Genomic DNA, 22,158 nt, shown 5'->3' with positions numbered 1-22,158 from the left:
CAAAGTCATTCATTATTCAAATGAATTTATTATACAAAAAAGTAAACAAATGAATAAATGTAATGGAAAAGAAAGCTGTAGAAGACTGAAATTTGAGAACACTTTAAAAAGAATCTTTCTCAAAAGGAAAAAAGGGAGGCATTACAAATGATTGTGTAAAGATAAGACAAGATTGTCTACAGACACACTTTATATCACATGTCACCAAAAACAGGAAGATTATTGGCATGCCATCATTCAAGTCGCTGGTTCGGTCCTACAGAGATTTTATATTAAATTTCAACACATTGCCATGTTCTTCATTCTCATTCTCACTAGCTGCAGTCACACTATGTAAAACTACGCCTAGTTTAACTACCTGGTAGTTTGCTTCATAAAGTTTAGGTGGTGTGGCTGCAAACTTCTCAAGAAGTGGAAAGTCTTTTTCTTCTCGTGATAGATATGATATGCATAGTTTTGTGTAGTGTGGCCGCGCACGGCGGAAACTCTGAGAAGTTTGTTATGTGATTAAACCCTTTTGATGTTTTTTACGCACAGTGAACTTTTTTGCACGCTGTTTGCATCCTTTTATATTCAAGAAGGCTGCAAAATTTTTGTCTGTGTGGAGCATGCATGTTATCTATGGGTAGTTTCACATCACTCAAACTACACTCTGGTTTGTCTGTTGTGTGATCGCATGCTCAAATTGAGAACTTACCGGGAAGTAATCTCATATAGTTTTGCGCAGTGTGACCACATCTCATATGAATATTTACTTTGTAATGCAAAGCTGTCTGTGTGAAAGAAATATGTATTTAAACTCTGAAACCACAATCATAACTTACAAATTGCACCATTCCTCCTTAAATAATTCTAAATGCATTGAAAAAGTTTGGCTAATCAGTTGAGATAGATTTCAAAGCACTGTAATATTCATAAGTTAATCATAGTTGCAATGCACACAAATACAATCTTAAGTATGAAAAAAATATTTACATTGAGTACATAAACAGCTCAGAAACATTTGTACAGTAATCAAATGTTCAAGACATACCAGGTTAATTTTTTTTTTTGGTCATGATGGTAAAATTCATATGAATCATATTTGAAATTCAATTTGCAGATTAAAAAGTTGATGTTTTCTTTAGGTAACAGATATCCAAACAGCAAGTGTTAACTTGAATTTATGCCATTACCTCTTGATGCAGTGTGAAGTTATACCATCTGTTTCTGTAAAAGTGGATGTTTTCTTGCGACTAATTTTTCGCGCTCGGCCTGATAAGAAGAGTTTCGCGTGTTTTTAATTCCGCGGAATCAAGACAGTAAGTACGGGAACATATTGCAAGCAAAAATATTCACATGCTTTTATTTTTGCACTAGTTTCTGGTTGCGTGAAATGCGCAAAAATTTCAACACCACGAAAATTTCCACTTTTACAGTAATATCAACGGAACCAACAAACTCTGTGATCAAAACTTCTTTAATAAAATGGCCTGCATCCACACACAACTGTCAAAATAATGTTTGAGCAGAGGGGTGGGAAACCATGGCTCCCTGGTTTAGGTTTCAAAACAAATTGCACATACAAGGTAAATTAGCTAAACAATAATCTGGCTTTATTCATATCACTGAGATTGTGTTTAGTGCTCCTATGAATGGCGATCACAATTGTGATGATGATGATGATGGTGATGATGGTTATCATCATTAATTTTATGAAGTATTATGATCCATCTAATTTCTTCACAAACCCACATTTGAAGGTTTAAAAAAGAAAGCAGCAGACACCGATTTTCTGAAGAGAGATAAACATACCAGAACTATGTAGCCAATTCTGCCTTGCACACAACAATACTATGTGCACACTGATGATATAGTTCACAAGAGCTTGAAAGTAGCCTCAAATACTTGGCTACGCTCATTTCAGCAGTTGAAAGTTAAAACACTTTGAAAATTATTTTTACTTTTCAAGGAGTACCACATACAATTGATGGATAATGTACAAAAAAAGGATGCTTGTGCCAAAAAGAGTTTGGTTTGTTAAGCACTTATTTTGAACATTATTGCTGAAAATTCAGATATATCTACTCTCCATCTATGATAGTACAGGCAGCAGTCATATAATTCAAATCCAAGGACAAGCTTGTGATTTTTGAAAATATCTCTCAAAAATGCAGGCCCAACAGAGCCTTCAAACTGAGCATGTATTCACAAACCAGCCTCCACTGACACTAAACATCCAGCCATCACACTCCCATCCCAACCTAAGTTCACCATTTCTTGTCATTGATTGGCTCGCGACCGGAGGCATTCCCACTGTCACTGATGAGAGGTTCCGTCTCACTGATGGAGGGATACTTGTTCCCCTCCTCCTTAGGCTTCTTGCCACGGTAGAGTACATAGTGCTGGATGATGAAGAGAATGTCAAAGGCGATGGAAAAGGCACCAAGACCAAACTTGGTCGGGTCTCCAAAGATTGAGGACCAGTCATCTGAAAGACAAGAATACAATGGATTCCTAGATAATATTCAAAATGGTCCAATGGTCCCTGTTGCATAAAAAACACAATCCAACATAAGTCAGAAAATCAAGCATGAGTCAGGTATCAGCTAATTAGAATTTAATATTCAAAGATTTATTATTGATTTTCTGACTTGTGTTTGAGCTCATCCATCAGGCAACAGGACCTACATTGTACATATGTAGGTTAGATAATTGGAATCACTGATCATATGACCTAACTGTTCATGGGGTAATAGTATTTAGGGTCATTGAAAATGATACAAGGACAATTATTACAGATCTTTAAGAATGACTGTTATTTAGTAACTGATTTTCATATTAGCCCTTTGAAGACTAGTCCCTAGGCATCTGTTGGAAGCATGACTTATAGCAAAATCAGCTCATTCTCAATGGGTTTACACCATTTTGGTTTGTGGAATCTAATCTTCAGCCCTTCAATCTGTGCCCCCCCTCCCCCCCCCCCCCAAAAAAAAAAAAAAAAAATGATGCACAGATAGTTTTACGCTAACATACATCATCCCATTCTCATACAGTTGGTTGAGTCATATCCACTCGGAACTATCATGTGTTAGCTATTTGTTGTTATTACATTAGAATCCCATTGTCTGTTTAATATGAAGGTCTAACACTAATGCAGCATGAAGGGAACTAAGCACTGCTGAGAGCAATGAGAGTCTCCTGTCTGAGCTCACCATTGTTATAGGATAGAAGGAACATCTGAAGCAAGCTGAAGGATCCTCCGGTGAAGTCCAGCAAAATGTTTCCAATACTCCATCCTTCCGTACTCTGCCTCCTGAAGTTCATGTAGGCCTGGAGATATCAACATTTCAAGAGTCTTCATTTCATCACAGATTTACTGTTTAGTAGGGCCTGGTTTTGAGACACTTTTGTGGTTTTGGTCTGAACTGCGTATTCTTGAAAATCAATGAAAATGAATTTCATGCATGCGACAGATGTAAATCTAACCTGTTATAAATAATTGCTTCATCATTAATGGTACAGTCAATCTCTTCAAAGTTAACATCACAAGCATAAAAAAAAAAATGGTTACGTTGAAGAAAAATTCTACCCTTGAAGAAATATAAACATGTGCTGATTCTATCTTGTAACTCAGAATTGAAGTACAGTACCGTTGACTGCATTTTATTATTCATTCATTATCTTTTCAAGTCATCATCAAACATTTCCCTCCACATTACTGACATTAATCACTAGAAATGAAATAAAATTTGTGACAATGTATACAAACAATGCAACAGATCTTAACAAAATACATTACATATGGGGTACAAGTCACACTTCAGTATTACAGAAACATCAAAATTATGCACATACTTAGTTTGATTGATCTTCATAGATATTTTTTGTTGTTGTTGAAGTGATTAGGTAAGATATTCTCCATTGATATGTGTTGCTTGATAGAGCACATAATAGATATTGTGATTAAAGGTCAGTGCCTTTCCCAGACTGACCAGGATGTGTGGTCTGGCTTGGACAGCCCACAAATTATCTCGTCTATGACTCTCATTGGTCTCACTAGAACAAGAAGGAGAGAAAGGAGGGGGACAGGGAAGAAAGAATTTCATTACCCAGGGAGATATTATACAGATAGATAGATAGATAGATAGATAGATAGATAGATAGATAGATAGATAAATAGATAGATAGATAGATAGATAGATGGATAGATAGATAGATAGATAGATAGATGGATAGATCGATAGATAGTAAGCAAATAATCAACGTTGGTGAAGGTGATGGGACAAACTATCACTTCCGAGGCGATCTGGATACCCAGGGAGATATTATACAGATAGATAGATAGATAGATAGATAGATAGATAGATAGATAAATAGATAGATAGATAGATAGATAGATAGATAGATAGATAGATAGATAGATAGATAGATGGATAGATCGATAGATAGTAAGCAAATAATCAACGTTGGTGAAGGTGATGGGACAAACTATCACTTCCGAGGCGATCTGGATGTAGCTTTCTTTCCGAAGCGCAGCTGAGGAAAGATAGCGTACACATTCAGATCGCCGAGGAAGTGATAGTTTGTCTCATTGCCTGAAACTAAAAGTTGATTATTTGCTTTACATTCCACATCTAGGGTCCTTGAAATTCCCATTTTATTCCACATCTGAAACCGTTTTAGCTGTCTTTAGGTATCCTTAGGGCTTAGGCTACGTGTGCGCGTAGATGACAAAACAATGAATTTGCTGCGCGCACCACGCGGCACCGAAGTGAAAGTGCATTGCACTGTGTACTATCAAGTGACCTAGGTCACATGATAGTCCACAGTGCAACGCACTTTTATTTCGCGCGTACTCATCTTGCGTTAGGACTGTGTGGACTGCATGGAGATCAGCGAAATAAAAGGGACTATCAACATAGAGTGTAACGAACTTTTCTTCTCAGGTGATGTGATGGGCAAAACTACACTTCATCACGTGATCAGCTCTGGACCAATCCTATTGCAACATTCTTAGTATGTGGAATATAAATAGATAGATAAATAGATGGTGACACGACATTTGCTCTGGTCTTATTTTCTTCAAGGACTTAGGGTTAGAGTTAAGGGTTGTGACAGGGTTTTAGTTTTAGTTTGATGTGAGGATTAGGAATTAGAGTTAGGACTATGTTTGTAGGTAGAATTTATGTTTGGCTTGGTGTGCAAATATTTCATGGGAGAAATTGTCACAGGAGCAAATGTCATGGAACCAGATAGATAGATGAATACATTGAAGCTGGATCAATAGATGTTCATAAAGACAAAAAAAAAAAGAAAGATAGAAGCAGATAGGTAGACAGACAGAATTATACTGTACAGGTAAAAAGAAAGAAACACAGCTGATTGATGAATACATACATAGATGCATGCATACATACATACATACATGTACATACACAGGGGCGGGTCCAGGAATTCTGTTAAGGGGAGACGCCTAGTTACAAAATTGAAGGAGGCGCATGCGCCCTCATTTTTTCTTTTTATTTCTTTCGTATTAACAAAAAAATAAAGAGGGGGTGCATGGCCAGTGCGCTCCCCTCTGGATCTGCCACTGATACATACCTACGTAGAGTTAGATCGGTAGATAGATAGATTGATTGACTGCTTGATAGACAGACAGATAAATAGAAAGATAGATCTATACAAAAGACAGAAAGATGGCTTGATGAATCCATCTTACCTGAGGAATATATTTGATGAGGGTAATAGCCAACTTGATGTAGGAGAAGAAGTAGATGTACTCCAGCCATGTGATGACCTGAGCTTTGGATGCTGCAGCGATGATGAGGGTGATGAGAGCAAAGGCCCACATCGCAGCCAAGATGACTCGACAGATGATGGAGATTCTCTGTCTTCCTCTCTGATGGATACATGAAACGGGAAAGAAAGTATTGTTATCTTCATCAGAACTCTAGTTTAAATTTCCTCATCACAGCAGGTGTCGTCAAGACTTTTAAGTGTTTGCACTAATAAACTAAATTTGCACAATCTTGCATCAACAAGAAATGGCTCCAGCAAATTCAGGGCCCTGTTTTCTGAAGAGTTATAATTGATTATATAATTGATTTCTATCATAAGTCTATGGCAACCTGTGTGCTAAGGAAATTTATAATCTATTATATCTTTTGATAAAATGGGGCCCAGGACTAAAATCTTTTGTAAGAGACTAATCCATTCATTGTCAATGTTTTCAATGGTGTTAATACATTATTTACCTGATAAAACAATTGAAATAAAAGATAATTTCCTTTCTCACAAATTAACACACAGGTAGTTTGAGTAACAACTTAAGATATCTTTTAATACCAAATGCAATGTTTGGATATAAAATGTTGTGAAAATCTGAAGCGTTCACATTGTGTAAGAAGGTAATCATTTGTAACTGTGAAAGACAATGAACTGTATAGATCAGGCAACAATGCATACAATGAAAAGAATAATACAAAAAGTACACAATTAAATCTCTCAAGATACAGTATATGAGCCTCAGCCCTGAAAGACAAGAGCTTTAATCCAGAATGTAAGATTGACCCTGTGAATGTGACCTCCTTCTGATCTTCTCATCCTACATCCATGTACTTCATCTCACACTACCTGGAAGTACATCTCACTTGCACCACACACATAGGTGAAAGGTGAAGGGTCAAAAAGTAGTGATATCCAAGAGCACAATGGTATATCTTCTACGCTCACTGGTAAAATTCTAGTACTTTCAATAGTCAGACAGTAATCTCTACAGAGCCACTCATATTTTTGCTGTATTTCACTTTAATCATTCGAGTGACATTTCATTGTACAAAAATATAGGGGAAAAAAATGTGAACCAAAGATCGTAAACTCCTTAAAGGGATGGCTAGTAACCGATCAGTGGGAATCAGTGGGAATGCTGAGGGATGATTGTTCCAATCCTTGTGGGATTTATTTAAGAGTACATTATATATCTACTGTTGTGTGAAAATTATTTGCTTCAGAACGGTCTCATATTCAAGTAATGTGCAGATTAATGCCCCGTCACTGACCAGGGACACTTACCTGGAAACATTAAACTGCACATTACTTGAATATGAGACCATTCTGAAACAAATAATTTTCACACAAGAATAGATATATAGTGTACTCTTAAATGAATCCCACAAGGATTGGAACAATCATCCTCCAGCATTCCCACTGATTCCCACTGATCAGTTACTAGCCATCCCCTTTAAGATGATCAACTCTCCCGATTTTACACGGCTGCTGGTGAAACGGAAGTGGCTGCCACCCTCTAGCGTTGAGCGGGGATAGATCGAACAAGCGTTAGCCTTTTGCAAAGGCAGCTCACAATGATTTTGTGGACGTGCACAGTCACAGCGAGTGTAGTGACCTGCAAGCGGAGCTCAGCGAGCTGTGTGCGAGTCTATCGCTCACTGTGACCAGGAAGGTGAGACGAAAGCTCGCTGTGCAGTTTTTTGGAAATCGAATAATGATAAACCTGTTGATGGTTTGGTGTAGCTATTGACGCAGTTTAATGCACTGCACCAGTTCTTAGGTTAAAGTGAAAACTTGAGAACCCGTCTAGCACCATTTCATTTTTGCTTGCAATATATCGAAAGAGTCTACTAAGAAACTTACCTGGCTGACGCGGTTTGCCGGAATGATGAGTCGGTTTGGAGTATTTTGAGAAAAATAATAATAGTAGGAAAACCGACTTTTATTCCAGAAGGCTCCAGACTAACTTGGTCTCGGGAAAAATTCGACCCTACTTTAGACAATTCACACGCAGTAAGTGATCGCCACATTCTACTGGCCACTGCATAATACCAAATGAGGCCTAACTGAATGGACAGGGAAGTGCGTGCTAACGTAATCCTGTACAAAACAAAACAAAAATGACAGCGCGCGGTCCTCAGTTGCTGAGACGCGCGGTCTTTGGAGTTTTTGTTGTTGTTTATCAAGCGCCTTTGATTGTTTTAGAGGTGCTTGATAGGCGCACACTAATTTTGCATGCGCGCAAAAGAGGTTTTTGATGCGCGCGTTGTAACAACTCGGACCATTACTGCGAGTAGCCAGAACACGAAGCGCTAGTTTATACACGCCGCTCCCATAGGACAACACTGTACAATCAGAGGGACAACCATTACAACTCATCCCGCTGTCAAAGCGAAGCCGAGTTATCCCCGAGTCCGAGTTTAGCCTGACCCCGTTCGGGTAAGTACTGAGACTGAACCTTTTTGGTTAATATTTCGCATTTTCGTCGTTACCCATCGAATATCGGCGTAATAACATCGTTATCCTGCACATTTCCTAAGCATACGTTCACATTTGGGAGCGAAATTTGACAACTTTTGCAGGCGTACCAGAACTTTGTTTGGGCTTTAACTCATTAATTCTTTACAGAAAATTCCTTCTTTCTTGTCTTAGCCTGTCTTGGTCCTACACAAACATATCGGGAAAGTACAGCTCATATGGAAACTATCCCCACTCAACACAAGTAGCGCACTTCTTAAAAATCCCACAATTCCAAGCGGCATCTTTTCACTTCTGAGAGTTGACCATCTTATGGAGTGTACGATCTTTGCCTGAACCTAATGACAACAATTCACAATAATATAAGCTGTTCTTTTTGCATACAGATATTTTTGCGAATAAGGAGGTCACGGACATTTTCGCGAGATATTGTTTTCGCAAATGACACTGAGGCTATTGTAAGTCCACTATCACTAGCACATGGCGACACTTTCAAGTGTTGTTAAATTCGCGGTCCAACAGTGATTCGCAAAATTCGCAAAAATTCAACCCTCATGAAAGTAACAGCTTATACAGTAGTTCATATAGAAACAAGCATGCAATCACATTAAATACTTAACACCAATATGCAGTATGTGGCTCCACTTTATATCTGCCGTACTTTGAAAACCTTTGGTGTCACAATTCCAACATTCTACTTTGCAGTAGGTGAGAGAGACTATAGAGTTAGGACACACCCTTAAATACTTCACATATCATGGAAGCTTTATGGAAATATCTCACCTCGTAGATTAAACATTGGAAGATGGTAACGGCTGTGATGAAGAATGCATGGAGGGTAAAGATGACATCGTTCAGTAGAACTGGGTTTACTCCATACGGGTTTTTATCTTTGTAGGCATCCTGAGTAAAACATGAAGACAGACAGTGTGTCAGGAGATGTGTGATATATTTTCAGGAGGTAATAAAGCTTTCCAGTCTTTACAGCATGTCTCATCATGTGATTGTGTCATTTTGAAGGAAGCTGAAGTTAGATAGTACAAATAACTTGAATCAGTCTGTGTTATCACAACATTCAATGCACACAGCTTGAAAAAAAAGAAAGAAATATTCACAGCTTTTGTCAATTGGAGCTGATGGTCTTTTTGGGGGCGCAAAATTTTCATGATCTGTCACTGGCATTCAAGTGCCATGTGTGGAGAAGAACTCTCATGTTCATTTTAAAGGGATCGTACAGTTCTGGTTGAGACCTAATTTCAGGTTTCTAACATTTTTAGGTAAGATGATGAGAAATCTCATATGAAATATGAAAGAGCATGCAATTTTATGAGGAATTCAACGTTTATTTGATAAAAATTGGTTTTGAAATGGCTGAGATATCCAAAAAAGAACGATTCTAATAAAGTGTGGGACCCACACTTTGCAATGATCACTTTGTTTTACTTTGTTTTTAGATGTTTCAGTTATTCCAAACCCGATTTTCATCAAATAAACTTTGAATTCCTCTTAAAATGGTATGCTCTGTGCTATATCATAAGTGTTTTCTTGGTATCTTGCAAAAATTTGAAAGCCTATTTCTCATCTCAACCAAAACTGTACTATCCCTTTAATTTCACAAATCTTGGCTCCTTGCAAAATTCATGAAAATTTCACGCACGCACATAATTTTGGTTTGACAGTACCTTTCAACTGCTTATGATATACACCTCTATCCAGTATCATGGTTATTGTGGAAGAAAACAAAAACTACAAACATCAGGACATTACATGTATGATTTCTAATCACATTAAAATACAAGAGGGCAAATGCATGACATGTTACACATTCAGGAATATTGCTAAATCCACTTGCCTGAAACTAACTTCTAGCTGCTAGGGGCATTGCATACATATGTGCGCAATTTTTACTATCCCAATGTACATGTAATAAGCTGCAGACGTATTTAGACTGCTGTATGCATGAACGGACTATGCTATGAAATGAACAGGGCAACAAAGTTTTAATTTGTCAGAATCTCATGTTGTGTAGTCATGGTAGGTAGGCGTACTTTTAATGGCACAGGAAGTAAACTGACAGTGAGTGGGTGCTCACTGCTTGTACTTCCTTTTGCATCATTCGCCTTTTAAAAAACCCGAACTCTATCCTCTTCTTTTTTAAATGAAAGGTTGACTTGGCACCATGCACTAGTCTTGGCTTAATAAAAACTGTCAAGTATAAAAATTTTCAAAACATTCATTTTTATCCAATCCTTGTTCTTTTGAAAACTGATGTGAGAAAAAAGAAACAAAAGTCATGGACATGTAATCATGTATAATATAAAAGAAAAAGAACAATGTCTCTATATTCTATTATAACTTCATAAAATTTCAGGGATCTCATAATCAGGCCTATCCTTTCCAATTCATACATGAAGCTATGAGCAATAAAATTTTGTCCAAATAAAAAGGGGTAAAAAGAGCATTGCAAAGCAGACTGCTACCATTAGTGGTAACAGGTGACTCACTCACAACATTTCCTCTACTCAGCATCAAGGACGTCATGTGACCCCGTCATGTGATACGCCTAGTATTGAACTATAACACAAATACTCAAAGCTACTGTAAACTCAGAATCTATCAATAGGTGTGATATCAGTAACATCTGGACTTCAAATCAATAAAACATTGCAGTCTCGTTATAATCCATCAGAACCTCACATGATGTGGGAGTAAAGTACTTTGCTTTATAAGCCTAAAGATATATGAAATGATAAATCAAAATGCTTAAAGTTGCATGTGATGGTTTGTATTATACGTACCTTTAGTGGCTCAACCCAAAACATGCCGACATTAAAGACACCATAAGCAAAGAATCCAGTCAGGTTGTACGCCAGGAAATCAAAATTCAATCCGACAACACTGCAAGATGGAGAAAATAAGACACCAATTGGGCAAGATGTAAACCTTGTTCCAGTTTGATTGAAAGAATGGCCAGGAGCGATCTCTCTCTCTCATACCATGGACCTTCAACAAATACATTTTACAATCACATCATACATTCCTGCCTGCTCCAATGGTGGCAAGGATTGGGTGGTCACACAAATTACACCCCTTTTCTATCAGGGTGTTCAGATGCACAAAATATATATACTAGAATAGTATAGTTATACCAAAACGGCATAGCTATACAATGAATTTATACGTCTGAATGCTGACTAACGAAACAATGTATAACGAAACGACGTATAGCCAAATGACGGTCAGAGCATCGTTTTGAACTACAGTGTAGAACTCGATAATGAATCAGTATTCCTTCGCGTCCATTGTGCGTCTGAACGTATGGCGACCAAAGAACGGTATACTGCATATGCCGAATATTTTGCAAGGTTTTCCTTTTCGCGAATTTCGCGAGTCGGGTCCTATTCGCAAAATTAAAGATACGCGAAAATATTGACTCTCATCCGCATGTGAATGTGACGTACGCGTATGTACATTTCTCCGTTCAGTAGAGGACTCCACGATCGCGAATTTAACCACTCGCGAAATGGTCGGGAATTCCCGATTCGCGAAAATTTAGACTCGCGAAATATATGGCGTATTCAGTAACTGGGCAGGGCTTAATGGGAGTGCACACGAAAGGTGACCTTACAATGTATATGTGTCACTCATGACTATAACAACATGTGCAGTGAGAAACTGCGCATCGTTATGGCGTTTTCCAGAACAGTCAAGATTGGCGTCTGAACGGTCAGTCGGCTATACTATGATTCTTTACACGTCGTTTCTTTATCGAGTTTTAGTATAAACTAGCTTACGTCTGAACAGGGGGTATATGTCTTTCAGCCTCAAAGTATCTCTAGGCATTTTAACAGCATCATTTGTGAGCAATTGATGACAGAATGATTTGATCAAAAACAATATGAAACTCATCCTATTGCAATTAAACTGTCACACAGGAAGAGAGAAACAATGGGACACTCTTGTAATAAGGAGGTTATTGGTTTAAATCCAACCTGCCCATGATTCTTATCATGTGTACGTATGTAAAAAATTGTGTACTGCAGAGTAATCTGTTGTACTTGGAATTGTAATTTTTGTATTATGTTACAGTTTGTTTTATAAAGCACATTGAAATTCTTTTCAAGTCTGAAATGTGCTTTATGAAAACTTGCTAAATGATAATAATAATAGTAATAATGATGATGATGATGATGACAATAATGATTATTATCATTATCATTGCTATTATTATCATTAATGTTATTATCATTATCATTATTATTAATACTACTACTATTATTATCATTATCATCATCATCATCATCATCATCAACTACTAATAAATTGAGTAATCAGTGTTGTTTTCATCATTGTATGGGGAATTGCAATTAAAACAGCTTGACAGCAGATTTATTGATTTGAATAGATTTGAATGGCAATCGCGAAGGTTGTTGGTTCAAGATCTGCACCAGTACAGACTGTATGTATGTTCATTACTTTTTTTCTTGGCTACTACTAAAATGCTGTATAATTGGTGTTTATCTTCATTGATGAAGGGCAAGTTGTCAATCAGCCCCAATCATTACGATATTTTTAATGAACATCTAAACCAATGCGCAAGTTGTAAGGAAATGCCCTCATATCCTCTTCAATTTTACATGTATTTGGTGAAAGATGCAAAACTTAAATATGACGTAAAATTTTAAAATTCCACAACTTTCTCACTTTATGTCCATTTTGATGGCAATTCTTTCATTTTATTCACCTGGTTTTATTCTACTTTGAGAACAGTCAACTTGAGCATGTATGGTGTGTAATTGCACTGTAACTACAGTACACACTTTAGTGATACTCAGTCAAATCTCAAGTACCATCTGTACCAGTCTGTACCAGACATCATAATTTACATTTACGTACATTTATTTTAAGTGGTTCTGTTAGTTTTCTTTACTTACTTCACTTATTTACTGGTACTTGACTCATGTTTTAATCTAATGTTGTTGAGTATTTATGTAACATTGTAGCGCCTTGACTGACAAATTGTCAGAGAGTGCACATCAGAAAATGTATTATTATCACAATGATGATTATAACTGGCCAGGACTAGAACTGAAAGTATGCTGTGTGTAGCTGGACCTCGCAATCAAGATTTCAGGATAACATGGCCCCAGAGGACCAGTGCTTTACGATGATAATGTTACTGGTGGTCTAATGTATACTATGACATGACCAGCCTGCAGAGTAGCTGTATTTCACTTGTTGGAGCCAAATTTCCCATGGCATTAGAAGGACAGTGATCAACTGCAGATTTACACACATTGGAATTTGAAACACAGTTTTCATGCACTCACTAGCACAGACTAATATCCCATTATTACACGATCATTTGTTCAAACAGAAACTTGGAGTGCCTAAGTCACCTTAATACATGACATCTTAATGATTTCTAGGATCACACATGTGTACAAGGTTGTTGTTAGAATTGCTGCAATATACTACATGAGAGACAGGCACATATCATTATGTATTCATCCTGAAAAATTCCACACTCATTAAGCACAGAAAAACATGTTCCTAGTCTGCACCTGATAACCCCCTTATAAAGGTCAAGCCATAATTCATTCTCTGTAATATGACTTCAGCACATAAGTGAGTCTCTATGGAGTAACATAAGATACATGTACATATTATGTTTATGACATGCAGCTGTGTTTGAAATGGCTCACATGATACAAAGTGAAATGCAAACAGCCACCCAAAGCAATAGACTGTCACCCACGACTCCATTCTATAAGTATAGCCCCTCCCACCATCATACAAACAGTATCTATTACAAATCAAGTTCTGCACAGGTCTTTAACTTGAGAAATTCTTGCCAAAGTTTGTTACCTGCCAGCAACCAAAGTCATTCTAAAGGTACAGCCAGACAATTGGCAAACTGTCATTTTACACACATACATACAGACACAAAAAATACACATACAATTGTATTCTTTACTTTTTACTGACATATGTCAAGGGTAATATCATGTCTCCTGTCTTCTAAAGGATGTAAGCTATGGAGTTTTTTCCATTATATTAGAAAAATGAAAACATCTGGAAGTTTCTTTAGAAGAATATTGTCTTTGTGCTGTTGTAATATCATGACATTGCAAACTGTTACTGCATATCCATCTACTGTAGCAGAGATGACACATGGATCTGTCCAAAAACTAATCACTCTAGAAGAGATCATCTGGTTTTTCCTTAAATTTCACCAATGTATTCTATTGATATTTCTGCATTCACTGAATTTACACACCAGGCTTGGGGCAAATTCCCCTTTAAAGAGACAAAACTGTAACTTAGAAATTAAAGGAGATGTTGTGTATTCAGTGTTTACTAGAGAGTATAAACCTCGCCTGGAAACCTAATATATTGTTAGATGTTAAGTTTTATGGCAGAGACTAGTTGTGACATTTGACTCTGAAGAAGATTTTACAAATAGGGAATACATCAACAGCATTCTGCACAATATGTCCAGTACTTAACCATATGGTAGTGCATAAACCAATGTGATTATGACAAGACAATAAATAAATCATGTTGCTGTATCCAAGATTTCTGTCTTTTAACACTTACTGTTCAAACTTGGGGAAAATCATGGTGGGGTAATGACTTTTATGCCACATGATGGTGTAAAGAGTATTTTAGGAAAATGATGCCTCTCTGGAATAATGCAAACAAAACTTACTACAGAAATTGATAGTAATAATTCAAAAAAAATAGCTTAGAAGTTTAAGCAGTAAAACATACCAGCTCTATGGCAGGGCTCGACACTAACGGTGGCCCGAGGCCACCAAAAACGCACGTCGGGCCACTAAAATTTCAGAAATGAAGAATTTGGTGGCCTGATCGGGCCACCAAGAAAGGTCGGATGTTTGCCTTTGGGCCACCAAAAATAAAAGTTAGTGTGGAGCCCTGTCTATGTTAAATTAATGAGTGTATAAAATGGAAGCACATGATTTTGATGGGAATGATGATGATGGTGCCCACAAAGGTAAAAATGTTGTTTTGTAACACCTTAGTGTACTTGTATCTACCCTCTAATGATAACTGCAGAGAAAATGAAGTCTATGATGCTGGATGTATTTGTATTGGATAGACGCTCAATTTTTTTTTCTGGAAATGGTCGAAAGGTCATTGTGAGATTCGCTCCATAAAACAAGATTTGGAGAGCATTCAGTACACAACTATTTTGCTGCGTCATTCTGGAGAATTGTCACTAGAAAGAACCTTCAGACCATACTGTGAATTGTGCAATTCAAATTACTCTCACTGATTCTACTTTGTGCACACATGGCCAAAATAAATTAGAATGAAGATTCTTGTGATTCATCACTAGAATCATAATTGAAATGACAAGCTCTCCATTTGTGTAAAAATGGAAAAGGAGAAAGTGTCTAGTTTTCATGGACAGACACACTATTTCACTGCTTTGTTTGGATTGACAAAGAAGATACACCTTGATCTAAACCATTTGGATGCACACCAGCAAAACAATACCATTTTCAAGTGCCAATACAATGTGAACTGCAATACCTTTTATTCATGACTTCCACAAATTGTATCTATTGTTTACTATCTTGCCATCCTTAATAGCACACTGATTTATTTCAGTACGTGTGATGCCTTTAGGATGTTACAATGTAGGTTGATTTCAATTTAAATGTAACACAGCTCCTGCTGAAAGAAAATCCCTCCAAGGGACATCACCATTCATTTGGGAAGAGCCTTGTACACAGTATAGTCTACAATGTATTTCACTCTTCAGTCACCAATTGGTTACCCAAGTTGAAACCATGTGGAGCTGTATTCATCAAATCCCAAGACTAGACTTGGACAGGTTTTTACAGATTTAATAGAGACTATTGTTGCCAACTGACTTTCAAATGATGTTGAAACAGTGCGCGCGCCCCCTCTTTATTTTTTGTTAAAACAAAAGAAATAAAAGAAAAAAATGGGGGGGGGCGGGGGTCATGCGCACATCTTTAATTTTGTAAAGGCGCCTCTCCTTTACGGAATTCCTGAATCCACTCCTGTGAAATGGTTAATCATACTGAGGCATGAGAGTGTATTCAAGTTTTTGAAAATCATGCTGTTGTTATCAACATATCCCAGAATAGATATCATCAAAATACAAATTGTAGTAAAGTGTTTTTGATATGGTTTAATCTCTCTCTTATGTCTCCTGGGAAACTTGAGTATAGTTAAATTAGACAATGACAGATTCTAACACCTTTTTAAGCATTTAGTGGTTGCCTTGTGGTATATAGATTTTTCTCAGCTTCATTTTCAGACTAGTAGTGTCCTGACCATGTGGCTAAGGTTTCTAAAATGTAAACATTGTTAAATGGTGTCTCCAAGCATTCATGGTCAAGCAGTGGTTCTTGGGAGGCCATAAGGATTAGTGAAACACAATTCTAGCTAGTCCTCAGTCCACTTACATATCAGCTGGCTCAAAAACACAGTATGGGGGTGGCACATTTTTGTGTCTCGAGTACTGACCTTGGATGAGAGGTGTGTGAAATAGCCCCTACTGGTATGCCATCAATGGGGGCTGAGGGTAGGGGAAGGGTTCTGTGGCAGATTTGTAGATGATTTCTAGTTAAAGGACAAGTCCACCTTCATATACATAAGGATTGAGAGAATGCAGCAATATTAGTAGAACACATCAGTGAAAGTTTGAGGAAAATTGGACAATCTGTTCAAAAGTTATGAATATTTTAAGTATCTGCCAGGTCACTGCTGGAAGAGAAGACTACTACAGTGTATGATGTCACATGCGTACAACTATATAAGGAAAATAAAAAGAGAATTTCACAAACTTTACTTTTTGAATAAAGTGCACATTTCTTCGACTTGCTACTGACATATGTTAAGGGTAATATTATTCCCCCTGCCTTCTGAAAGAGAAAAGTCAAGTGTTCTTTTGTTATGCGAGAAGAATGGAAATATATGTTAAATTTTCTTTATTCTTTCTTTATATCGTTGTACTCATGTGACATCACAAGCTATAGTAGTCTTTTCATCCAGCCGTGACTGAGCAGAAACTTCAAAAATTCATAACTTTTTAACGGATTGTCCGACTTTGCTCAAACTCTCACTGATGTGTTCTACTAATATTGCTGCATTCAGTCAACCCACATGTCTATGAAGGTGAACTTGTCCTTTAATAATATTGCAAGCAACAAATCACAGCACACTGTCACACAACAAGTGATTACATGTCGGTGAGATGGTCTCAGTCATGGAAACTGGGAACTTAATCCGTTCCTTACAGAAACCTGGTGGAATGTGTATTACAGCAATGTATGTGTGTGGGGATTTCAGTACTGATTATGGAACAGGTTAATAAACACCAGTCATGAAGGGCTAGTGAAGTCACTGCACATTCAGCATTCAAATGATACTGAAGTAAAGTGAGGGTGAAGAACTACTGTATAATATGCCATATATTTAGCGAGTCTAAATTTTTGCAAATCAGGACTTCCTGACGATTTTGCGAGAGGTTAAATTCACAATCGTGGAGTACTGTACTGAACAGAGAAATGCACATGTGTACGTCAAATTCATATCAGGATCAGAGTCAATATTTGCATGTGTCTTTAATTGTGCGAATAGCACCTGACTTGCAAAATTTGCAAAAATAAAAACCTTGCAAAATATTGGGCGTACACAGTAGTTTAACATTAATTACATTTAAATACCTTCATCTCAACAGTCGTTACAAAACTGGAGAGTCGGCACAATTCAACTCCTGACATGCACAATACTTATTATATATTTTGGCATTTCAACACAGAATACAAACAGAAAATCACATTACATGACACAAAGATTTTGGTGATTCTATGTGCCTACAACAGGTTGCCAGGGGAGGACTTGTGACTAACCTAGGCTGCATTTATCTAAAAATTTTCTGAGGCAGAATCACGATCCTAAACGCGTTTGAAGCATTTTCAGGGGTTAGATAAATGCAATCGTGTTTTCAAATGCGTTTAGGAATGCCGTTTTGAAACGCGTTTGAGACCACGATCACTGTTCTGTGAGTAGATAAACGCAATGCCGTTTTGAAACGCGTTTATATCTCAAGGTCAAATCCCAGCTGTTTCCGGTTGTGCTCTCTGCCCATTATTTGTGTGTGACTGATGAGGCAGGTTTGGTGGTATGAAGTTGACCTTTACTTCCCGGGTCAGACGGCGCAAAGCAGCTGTGCAGTGACACCACTGGAATCGCGATTGTATGATGGTTAGATAAACGCGGCTCCTCGAGAATCGCGTTTCAAACCACGTTTACAAACACCATTGCAAATGCGTTTGGAAACGTGATTCTCTCTCTCAAGTTAGATAAACGCAGCCCTAGACCTGTATGTCTTATCTTGTAGGGTGTGTATCTCACCTCTTTCTTGTGAAGTTTAGAATGACCTGAGGGTAGAAGGAGATTGACCAGGCCACAAAGTAGATCCAGCCAACCACGATAATGATGATGGACAATGCACTGCTGTGGACAATGCTCACCTCCACATATTTGTCGGTCAAGCTGGGTGGAAATAAACAGCACACAAACCAGATATCATAGAGAAACCTGGACAATGTTTGGGCAAATCTGCTGATCATCCTTGGGCGACTCTCTATTGGCAACTTGTCAAAATACTTTGGAAATTTGTTTCCAACTACTACACAGTCACTTTTCTTGATGTCTTGCATGTATGTTTTCACAATTGTGACAACCAGACATATTTGAAATCAAAGAGAGAAAGTACAAGCTACAGTGTACTAGAGGACCTACACATTTTGCAGAGCCTATACTGGTTTTGCTGACAAGCTTACAAGTCAAAAAGTTGATGAATTGAAAAGTTAGGTATCAGTATTATTACAATTCTACACACATCACTGCTTACAGGCTAATGTACCATCACTGTAATTGGAATTATATGTTCTTGTTACAATCTTTTCATTTTTTGAGTGCATAGGGACATTATCATTATGTGTTATGCGCTATATAAGCACTGTCAATTATTATTATTATTATTATTAATGGGTAATTTTCATTGACCAGTAGTATAAATGCTTCAGGGTGTAGGCAAGATTGCCAAAACAACAGAGGAATTACATACATACATCTACACAACCTACATCACAATTTTGATTCCAGTCAAATGAAAGAGTAAAATGAAAGAGAGGAAACTGGTGGAATTTTGACAAAGTTCACAAATATGGCATTTGAGGGATTTCTTTTCTGCTTCAAGACAAAATTGCTCTCTTTCAATTCTTATTATAAGTATAAGTCAAACTCTCAAAGACTCACTTTCCCAGCTCTGTAGATGTTGTGTTCATCAAGATGTGACACAAACCCACACTTTCACTGGCCAAGTCCACAGTCACTGGCTTAGAGCTGTTTTCCTTTAAAATAACCTGCATGGTATCATACATTACATACTTATTAGAGAAAAGTCTCAAAGAATGATACATGTATAATTCACATTGACACATGTGGAGTGTCAAAAAGAGTACACTTTGTAAGTAAGTGAATAAAGGGCAATATTTCCCATAATAAGCCTTTCCCATGCTTTCATTTTGAATAGTTTTCAAACTTAATTGCCCTTGATTGTGGCTACATTTTGTAAAGAAAGTGATAACAAATCAGAATCTGGACGTACAATTTTCTATGCATGTACACGATCACATGAACACTGTACCGAGCTGTTGCACACAAAAGCAAGATGCCAGTATTTTGGGTAAGCACTAGTCAGAAAAGACACAGTGACCCTGTCATGACTTCTGTACAGTGACAGGGCTGTGCATAGTAAGGTAAGCACTTGTAAAGTTGTGTACCTTGCATTAAAACAAATAAAATTATCTCATGTGACATGAACCTTGCCATACATTTCCAGCTGTGCCTCAATTTGCCAAGAGGGTAAGAGGCATCAATTAACTCATAGTATACAATTGTTACTTTGACCTAGATTTTGAAGACACATTTCCAACCTACCAGAGTACAGGATACCCAGTGGTTGCAGCAAGATTTAGCACCATCAAAGGGGGTGGGTACACTTATTGTTTTCACACTAAGTAATATTTTCACACATTAGGACTTGGCAATTGTCTCAATTTTCCTGGAAGGCCATACCCATCTCTTCTTCTAATTATGCTTTCAAATCATTCACTTTCAACATGACGTCTGTTTTCTCTCAACTAAATATATCAAGAGAAAGTTTCTTCTACAGTATTTCATAATCATGGTTTTAAAGGGAAGGTACAGTCTCGGTTGAGATGGGGATTCACGTTTGAAGTTCTTGCAAAGCAATTACAAACCATTTATATGACACAATAGAGAGCATACAATTCTACGAGAAACTGAAAGTTGTTTGATGGAAATCAGTTTTGAAATGGCTGAGACAGCTCAAAACAAAGAGGTCCTAATGAAAAGTGGGAACCTTCTTTTAAGACCACTTCATTATGCTTTGCTTTTGGATATCTCAGCCTGAATAGCCTCAATACCTTCAAGTCTGAACTGAAGACTTATCTTTTCCAGCAACTTTGTGAATGAAGTGTGACATATTTATGGGCGCTGTGCACTTTTGAATGTCTCCACAGATAAATGGCGCTATGTAAATGCTGTATCATCATTAATCATCATCATCTTTGTCATTTCTCAGCCATTTCAACAATGATTTTCATCATGTAAACTTTTATACCTCTTAGAATTGCATGCTCTTTCATATCTCATATAGGACTTATTAGTGGTTCGTAATCATTTTGCAAAAAGTTAAACCTGAATCCTCATCTCAACCAAAACTATATCATCCCTTTGAAATGTAATTAGACGATATACAACAATCACCTTTTCCTTTTTTGCAGCATGGAAACATCAATAGACAAAACAAATTTTAGTGACATCTTCGATGTACAAAATCATGCCAACATACCTCATCAGGAATGTGAACAATATCAGGTTGATCAGTAAAGAGATTGATGGTCACTGATTCGTTGAGTGTACGGAGTGGAGTAATGGTGAATGATCCATTCTTGCCACACTCTAGTGTAAGAGACTGAGTGCTCAGCTCAATGCTGCTTCCCAAAGATAGGTTAACCAGCCAAAAAGTCAACAAGCATGTTGTAAGCTTCTCCATGGTGCTTGGTGCTGAAGCTTGTCACTCTAGGGTCTAGCTTTATAATCACCTATAAAAGCTGTATCATGGGAAACAAAAACAAAACAAAACAAAACAAAACAAAAGATGATTAAAAAAAAAAGAAATCTGACAAAATGGCAGGATATCTTATACACGACATAGATCTACACATTACATGTACAAGTGTATGTAGGTGAAGAAGTGGGAATTGATGTACAATTGTACATTGTAAGATTGTTATAAACTGCAATAATTACCAGAGTCAACACATTATCTGTGCTAACAATACATGCCATTCAAAGCATGGAACTTCCTAAGGCATAATACAAACACCACTTCTCTAATGAGGACCATTACTGTATCTGAAATTTCTATAGCATGGGATAGGGTTTAGCATGGAAATTAATGTTAATGTTGTTAAGTGCACACTTTGGAGTTTGATTAAGGAATGCAGCTACTTGAGAGGAGGGCACATGATCCGGTGAGAAAAATATCCTGTTTGACTATTTCTGTTAAAGTTTGACTTCATCTAGAATCTAGACCTAGACTATGTAAAACAGTAGATATCAGTAATATACATTTTTAAGTATACAGTGGAGCAAAAAGGGGTACGGACTACACTCAAAGTATTAAACTACATGTATTATCTTGTAGACCAAAGTTTGATGCGATATAGAGAGACTAGAGTGTACTGTATTAAATGTCTCAATCCGATCAATAACAACATCCTGCACTGCTCTCAAACATGAAACGTGAAG

The 22,158-nt window shown here is 37.3% G+C and overlaps 1 protein-coding gene across 1 annotated transcript; it reads right to left on the bottom strand.

Annotated features, from left to right (window-relative positions):
* Positions 1-2,249: 2,249 nt before the first annotated feature.
* Positions 2,250-21,400, bottom strand: LOC139725265 (cystinosin-like). Its single transcript, XM_071636353.1, has 8 exons — positions 21,197-21,400; positions 19,576-19,682; positions 18,667-18,807; positions 11,046-11,145; positions 9,031-9,150; positions 5,702-5,881; positions 3,195-3,312; positions 2,250-2,470 (listed from the first exon to the last, which is right to left on the bottom strand). Exons 1-8 carry the CDS (start codon positions 21,398-21,400, stop codon positions 2,250-2,252), a joined length of 1,191 nt encoding a protein of 396 aa, XP_071492454.1.
* Positions 21,401-22,158: the final 758 nt, after the last annotated feature.

This window comes from Diadema antillarum, unplaced genomic scaffold (genome assembly GCF_040938485.1).
Source record: "Diadema antillarum isolate AM-2024a unplaced genomic scaffold, OU_Dant_1.0 seq00000030_RagTag, whole genome shotgun sequence".
Taxonomy (NCBI): Eukaryota; Metazoa; Echinodermata; class Echinoidea; order Diadematoida; family Diadematidae; genus Diadema; species Diadema antillarum.
The sequence above is the reverse complement of the archived record's forward strand: the minus strand, read 5'-3'. Positions and strand labels throughout refer to the sequence as shown.

What these genes read in the sequence shown, in the direction of transcription:
- LOC139725265 (XM_071636353.1), bottom strand. Translation starts at nt 21,400, where the DNA reads ATGGAGAAGCTTACAACATGCTTGTTGACTTTTTGGCTGGTTAACCTA. An exon ending in ACATCTACAGAGCTGGGAAA is followed by an intron (nt 18,808 to 19,575) that starts GTGAGTCTTTGA and finishes ATTTCCACCCAG; the next exon opens with CTTGACCGACAAATATGTGG. An exon ending in TCATCAAATATATTCCTCAG is followed by an intron (nt 3,313 to 5,701) that starts GTAAGATGGATT and finishes TGATATCTCCAG; the next exon opens with GCCTACATGAACTTCAGGAG.